Source organism: Dipodomys ordii, unplaced genomic scaffold (genome assembly GCF_000151885.1).
Source record: "Dipodomys ordii isolate 6190 unplaced genomic scaffold, Dord_2.0 Scaffold112, whole genome shotgun sequence".
NCBI classification, from domain to species: domain Eukaryota; kingdom Metazoa; phylum Chordata; class Mammalia; order Rodentia; family Heteromyidae; genus Dipodomys; species Dipodomys ordii.
In genome coordinates, this window is record NW_012267328.1 from 1340534 (window position 1) to 1347815 (window position 7282).

General features: G+C 60.4%; 1 protein-coding gene across 1 annotated transcript in view; it reads right to left on the minus strand.

Annotated features, from left to right (window-relative positions):
• The window catches only part of LOC105994954 (dedicator of cytokinesis protein 2-like), a 68134-nt gene that overhangs the window by 1611 nt on the left and 59241 nt on the right, over window positions 1-7282 (minus strand). Inside the window, exons 26-27 of the mRNA XM_013028622.1 lie at window positions 7065-7210; window positions 746-841 (exon numbers count right to left, since the gene is read on the minus strand). Of these exons, the coding sequence (XP_012884076.1) occupies window positions 746-841; window positions 7065-7210 (242 nt within the window). The remainder of the gene's footprint in view (window positions 1-745; window positions 842-7064; window positions 7211-7282) is intronic.

Below are 7282 nucleotides of genomic sequence, written 5' to 3' on the forward strand. Positions count from 1 at the left end.
GGCGCTCCGACACCCGGGCCCGGCGAGGGGAAGCACATCACCCGGGCCCGGCGAGGGGAAGCGCATCTGTGTGTGTGGGGAACGTGTCACGGAACGGGCCACCGCCGGGCCGAGACCCACACACAGCTGAGGTTGGAGCAGAGCAGCCGCCGGGCTGACACACAGAGGGTGCTGGAGACGTGGTACTCTTAGCTTCTACACGTGTGGCCCTCGCTTGAAGCCAGGGGAACCCGGCGAAGGGTTAGAGGTGGGTTCTCCATCTGGAGAAACCGTGCACAGGAACCTTCTGGGCCCCAGAAAGAGCGTCTGTGCGGAGAGTGACCCCACGCTCGCCCGTGACCTCCAATGACCTCACAGCTCTAGTGGTCACCTGGCCAAGTCACTCAGAGAGCTGGGCACCACTGACCCTGGGCGAGAAGCCGAGGCTCCTCGTGGACATGCCTCCGGAACATTCTGCCTCCCATTCCCTTACAGAAAGCCCTCTCCCTCATCGGTCCTTCCCGGAGGCACCCCACTCCTGCCGGCCAGCAGGGGGGGCGGGGGGGCCTGGGCCTCAGACGAGTCCTTGGCCTCGTCCGTCTAGACGCCCGGAGCTGGCGCCGCCTCCCGGACTCGGAGGGGACGCGTCAGGGCCCCCATTCCAAAACCGAACAGTGGCGCACCGACCAGCCACGGGCCAGGTCCGAGGGGCGTGTGCGCACGCACACACGCTCATGCGCGTGAGGAGAGACACGCGGCTACTCACGATCAGAGCGTGGTCTCGGCCCATGGCGATGACCGTCTGGTTCACCGTGCGCAGCAGCTGCACCATGATCTCTTGGATGTGGTGGTAGGTGAAGGCCTGCAACACAGACGGGGAACATCGGTGTGACCGCCGGGCCGACACAGACAACAACAGTGCCAGGACACGGTGACCACCACCACCATCGCCGTGGCCTCTGCTGAGACCCCTCGTCACCACTGCTATGACACCATCGCCACCACTATGACATCATCACCACGACGTCATCATCACCACTGCTGTGACATCATCACCACTATTACATCATCACGGCCACTACCACATCATCACCACTGCTGTTACATCATCACAACTGCTATGACATCATCGCCACTGCTACCTCGTCACCCACATTGCTTCACCCTGTCACCTCACACCCTCACACCCGCACCCTGGCCCCCCCTTGGCTATGTGTGTATTAAGAAACTCTACTTGTTGGCCAGGCACCATTGGCTCATACCCATAATCCTAGCAGCCCGGGAGGCTGAGATCTGAGGATCACAGTTCAAAGCCAGCCTGGGCCAGGAAAATTGAGGAGACTCTTATCTCCAATCACCCAACAAAAGGCCAGAAGTGGCACTGTGGGCCAAGTGGTAGAGCACCAGCCTTGAGTGAAAAAGCTCAGGGACAGCGCCCAGGCTCCAAGTTCAACCTCCAGGACCAGCATGCGCATGTGCGTGCACACACACACACACACGAAACTCCACCAGCCATCCTCGGCATGGGGTGGTGGTAAAGGGCTGGTTCGGACTTGGAGACCGGGACCTTCAGGTTGAGAACACCAGGTCTGATGCAAGTCTGCGGCACCTGATCGGCTCCATCACGCCGTTAGCTCAGCCGGAGAGGGGCTGAGAACCCGAGGGGCAGATGTGCCGCCGTGCGGTCAGTCCTGGCACACCAAAGTCCACGCCCTGCCGAGGGGACACGGCTGCGGCCCCCGCCGGCCGCCAGCCCCCCCGTGGCCCTCCCCACGGCGCCCACACCTCAGCCTTCTAGAACAAAGGGCATTTTCTTCTCATTCCGAGGGATGTCCCCTTCTCTAGACCCCACAGTGTGCGGTGCATCCTGATAACCATCGTACAAAATTGGTGGGATTTTTCCCAGCGCCCGTCGCCGATGACTCCAGTACGTTCAAAGGCTCCCTCCTCCCAGCGGCCTCCTGCTTGGGAAGGTGGGCCGCGCCTCCCACTTCATCCATAATCAGTTTGGCAGAGGTAGAAGTGAATTTCCGTCTGGTCTTGGGCTTTCTGGCTGAGGAACAGACAGGCCCCCTCGTTTTCTGTCTCCATAGTGTATCCCACACTCCCGTTTTCCATCCCAGAATTCCGCCAGCGAGCAGGAAAGCTCTCCGTGGGAGGCTCAGCCGCCCGGTGCCCTCCAGCCGTGACAGCCCAGCCTCGCTGATTGCTGTAATCAACTCATCCCGCGCCAAGCCCCGGCCGGGTCCTCGGCTCCAGCGCTGGCTTCTTTGAAATGCAGTCGGCATCTGCTGCTGGTGTCCTGAGACTCGGGGTGAATCGGGTGCCTTGAGAAGTTGTAGCTGCTGCTCCTCCATCCAGAATAACTTCCGCGGTGTATAATTCAGCATCGCTCCTCTCTCCGCTGTCTGGATCTGCTCCTTTCTTCACACTCCGTGGAGCGACACACAAAATAACAGCGTGGCAAAAATAACTCCATGGCACAAAATACCAGCGCCCCGGGCTGCATGTCCTCCACAGGCCAGTGACGCACGGGGCCCTGTCCATCCATCCTTCCTCCTCGCACCTGCTTTCTCCCCCCTTCCACCACACGGTGTTGTGCACCGAGACTTGTCTTCCAGGAGATAGTTCACACGGATACGTAGCTAGTGTATGGAGGTGTTTGGGGATGGTTCCAACTGCTCTTGTCCGACCTTCCCTGAAGCTTTTAATTCCTTACGCCCGGACAGGAACGCGTCCCTCTGCTCCTCGAGACCGGCTCTGTTCATAGGGAGAAGCACTGAACTTCCACTCGGGTCGACTGACTCCCAGGTCAGCACCCCAGAGTCCCTACGCCCCGGCTTTCCCTCATCACCTCCTGGGGCGGGGACGGACGCAAAGCCGGCTGGGATGGCAGCACCGACCGTGACAGCAAGCGAAGCTCAGCGTGGCTCTCCGCCCGCGCAGCCCTTCCTCTGACCGGAGGGACGGCGGCGGCGAAGCAGCTGGGATTTATTCCCCAGCCGCTCCCAGGAAGGGCAGGGAAGCTAAGTGCCCTCGCCCGGCGCCCACGGTGCCGGCTTCTCACCTGCCGTGTGTGCCACGGATAGTTATGGGCTGCTCATCTGTGCCGGCCTGGCTGTCCGTTAGGGTGGGCAGCGAATGTGGCAGAGGCTGTCCTTCAACTCCAGGGAAAGCCGCCAGGCACAGGCCAGCCGGTGCGGCCGGGGTCAGCGCTGCGGCCTGGGCCGCGTCCGTTCACTCTTCAGGCCATGAGGAGCAGATGAACGCCTCCCATCTGAGTCCCAGCGTCCGGCCCGCGCCGTGGGCAACGAGGCCTGTCCACACAGGCCGGCCCGAGGCTTTGACGGTGACGGTGACCGCCCGGCACATCATTCCCCAGGGACACGCACACCGCGGGGGGGGGGATGTACGGGGGGGGGACCACACATGGGCAACTTTAATAACACCAAAGCCAAAGCCACCTGCCGCTCTGCAGCGAGATTTCAGGGCTGACACCGCCCCCCTCCCTTTCTCATTCGATTCTGCTGAGTACAAACATGAAATACAATAAAATTAGTGGCAGCATGTCTTTCGAGAAAGGAGACTGATTGAAGACGAGAGGATCAATCCCACCATGGAGATTGATTATTGAGCGTCGGCCCCGCGCCCAGGCAGTGTGGAAACACAGAAGACAAGTTGAGAGCCGGCTCGGCCCTGTGCGGGGGACGCCTGGGAACGCCGCCCGGGACAGCCGTCCAGAAAGATGGCTTCGTCAAGCTTGCCCGGGACGGGGCCGTCCACGCGGCTGCAGAATGAGCCGGCTGCATCAGAGACGAATCCATCCGGGCTTCCAAAGTCAGTGGCTCCCAGAGCCCCTGTCGTGGTGGTTAGAGCGTCTGTGACACGGTGAATCCCAAGACAGGACACGGGACCTGCCCGGCCGAGGACAGCACTGGGGGATTCTGGGAGCACTGTCCAGCGCCGTGTGCACAGGAGACGCATTCGTCTCCGCCAGCCTCCCTGGCACGCCCGCCAGCGCTGAATGACCTCTTGGATGGAGAGGGAGGAAACGCGAATGGAGACAGAATCGGGCATCTACCCCTCACCTCTCATGCGAAGAGCACCGGGAAGGGGCTGGGAAATTACCTGAACCGTGGTAACTGCCATCAGCACGGGTCCCATCCTTGGGACGCACGCCCCTCCCCACCCCGGACGTGTCCTGCGGCCGTCATTGCTAAGCAGGGCTGCGGCTGGCAGGGCCTGGGGACGGCGGGGGCTGCAGCCCGGTGCCAGCTAGGAGCCAGGAATAACCCACCAGGCTGCTGCCAGCTACGAACGGCCAGCGGGGAAAACCGGGACCCTGCAAGTCTTGTTTTGTTTTCATCCAGAATTCTAATTCTGAGAAATGGCATGAGGCGGGGTAGACAGGTAAAGGTGACCGGGAAATGAGGAATTATAAAGGACCACGCTCAGACATTCCAACAGAACCAGGCCTGAAGCCACAAGAACGGGAGAGACAGCGGGTCTGTCTGGGGCCCGCGTTGGGACAGGGCCACAGGAACGCAGGGTCTGTAATGATCAGGGGTTGCTAGGTAACTCAACCAGGTGTCTAGATAGGAATTCGGCATGAAATGCCCCAGAAATACAGTAGCTTAGAAAGAAAACAAAACAAAATGCCTGGAGCGTTTCCCACCCACGGCCCCCGCGGGGGAAGTTCAGGCACTGTCTTCCCGTCTCTATCTTGTCTTATTGAGATAAATATCCCCGCCAAGCCTTCACCCCGGGGCCTCTCTCCTTGTGAGACCCCCTGGAAGGCGGTGTGTTGTGGCTCTCGGTTCCCCGTGGGGTTTACGGGAACTGGGGACTGACGGCTGGCTGGCTGGTGTCTGGGGCCTGGGGGACCCGAGCAGCCCATGCCAGCCGGCTGAATTTGAGAAGCCTCTGCCCACGCCATGTGGCCACTACCAAAAGATAATGGATTTTTGAGTAGACAAATGTGCCTGAGTCTTTGCCATCGCGTGGTTTATTAAATGCAGATTTGAAAGTGCTCAGCTTTATAGGCTGGAGTGGGCTCTTACATTAAGAAGGCAAAGAACCAGCCGGCCCTCCATTTCCTGTAAATACCGAAGAAAAGAGGGCGGTCCCTGTACCGCTGTGTCCCCATACAGCGGTGCTTGTCAGAGTCACCGTGTGGGCTGCCTGCGTCCAACCCCCAAACCCGCTCTCCAGGGAGGGCCGTGACTCCAGGGCTGCTCCCCTGCTCCCGGCCTGGGGCCTCTCCCCAGGTCGCCCTCTGGCCCGCAGCCCTCCTCCGAGGAGGACGTGGGGAACGGGCCTCCCCACAGCTGCCTTGTGAAGGGCTGGTGATCAGTACTGAGAACCTGCAGGCCCAAGGCCCAGCGGGACTCAGATCAGATGCTTCTAGACTTGTGCTTTTCAGCATGGTTCAAAGTGATCATGGCCATGGAGTGAGTCCTATACCTCAAAGGAGAAGCTGTTGAGAAGAAAGACAGAGGCAGACAGACAGGAGCAGAGACAGAGCAGAGGCGGAGCAGTTGGGCCCGAAGGAGGTCCCTGGGAGGGACAGCATCCCCCGCCCAACTCAGCCATGACAGCAGATGAGAATAATTCATCCCACAAAGACAGCTGCTCACACGGGCCCAAACACACAGGCACAAGCATGCACGTAGATATGCACCTACATGCACAACCATGCACATGCACGCACACACCCCACGTGCACACATGTGTGCATGTAGATCATGCACATACCCATGCACACGTACGTGTGCATGCACATGCATGCTTGCACACATGCACCAATGCACATGTGTGCACACATGTACACTCCTATATAGCGCCAGCACCCTTGCAATGCACCTAGATACAGTATAGACTGACTGTCCTCTTCCAAGTGCTTGAGATCGGAAGTGATTCACAATCGATTGGGCCTGGGAAGAGGGGAGCGTTTTCATCCACATCATGAGACATCTTACACCTGCTACCCAAGCCTACGCATGAAAATTCATTTACTTTTCCCATATAACTGATATCCGTAACCAGAAAGTAATTTATGTATGACCCTGGGTCATTCTGGACGTGAAACCGAGCTTCAAAGACTGACACTGGCTCTGGTGGCATCGCATTCCTGCTCAGGGACCAGCTCAGACCTGGTGTCAGCTTGGTGATGCCTGCCGAGTGTGGCCGTGTGGGGGCCTGCTCCAGCAGCCAGCGGCGCCTCTGTGGCCCCGTGCCCAGCACACGCCTCCGCGTCCACCGCCTCACCGCGAATGGACGAGCGCGATCAGAGCCTCCACACTCACCCAGCCGCAGGAGAAGCTGTGTCTTACTGCGGGCAGTGAGGAGAGGAAGGAAGAGACGACAGAAAGACCACACAGGAACTGGGCACGAGTGGCTGACCACAGGATCCATAGAAAGTACCATTCCTCACTGTCTAACGCTAGCAAGTCACCGACACAGGCCTTCCAGAAAGCTCTGTGGAGGGTGTTCTAGGGAGGAGGGGGGGGAGGGGGGAAACAGGGGCATTGCTTCCACAAATGCTTAGAGAAGATTTACTGGTTGATGGTGTCTTCAAAGCCTTCTGGAACCAGGCACAGGGAAGGACAGACCCTGTGTGGACTTACAGCCGAAGAAATGCGGGCCTGGGCCAACTCAACCCATCCGCCCTTGCTTCCTGCCAGTGATTCTGCACTCAGGAAGCCCGGCCTTTGCCCCCAGCCCCGCGGTCTCCAGAGATGACCCTGCACACACCAGCTCCCTGTCCTGCCCCCCACCCCTCCACCCCATCCTCCAGACCCGTGCCTGGGCACCTGCTCGTTCGGGAAGATTACAAACCTTCCGTTTCCGGAGGAAAGGGCAGAGATGGTCCCAGGTCCCGGGTCCCGGGTCCCAGGTCCCAGGTCCCAGGCAGGACGTCAGGTGTGAGATCCCCTCCACCCCGCACCCCTGCACGCAGGGCTGGGTAAGCAGACCCAGCCCTCGCCCACACCCAGCCCACCAGACACAGGGTGACCCGACGTCACCCCGGCTGAGGCCGGCCCCAGCCCCGTTTCACGGCCTGGGTGAAGGTGCTGGGCACTCACCGGGTCCTGGCCGCTCAGCACCTCCAGGAGGCTGTTCAGGAGCTCCACGCAGTGCTTCTTCTCCAGCGCCTGGTGCCCCTCGTCCCTCTGCTGCAGGAGCTCCTTCAGCTCCTTCGTGATGACCGGAAGCAGGATGTCCCGGCACTCTGCGGGGGACACGGGGGCACGCGGCGTGTGGGACGGGGGCATGGGCAGCGGCGTGGGGGGGCAGGCAGCGG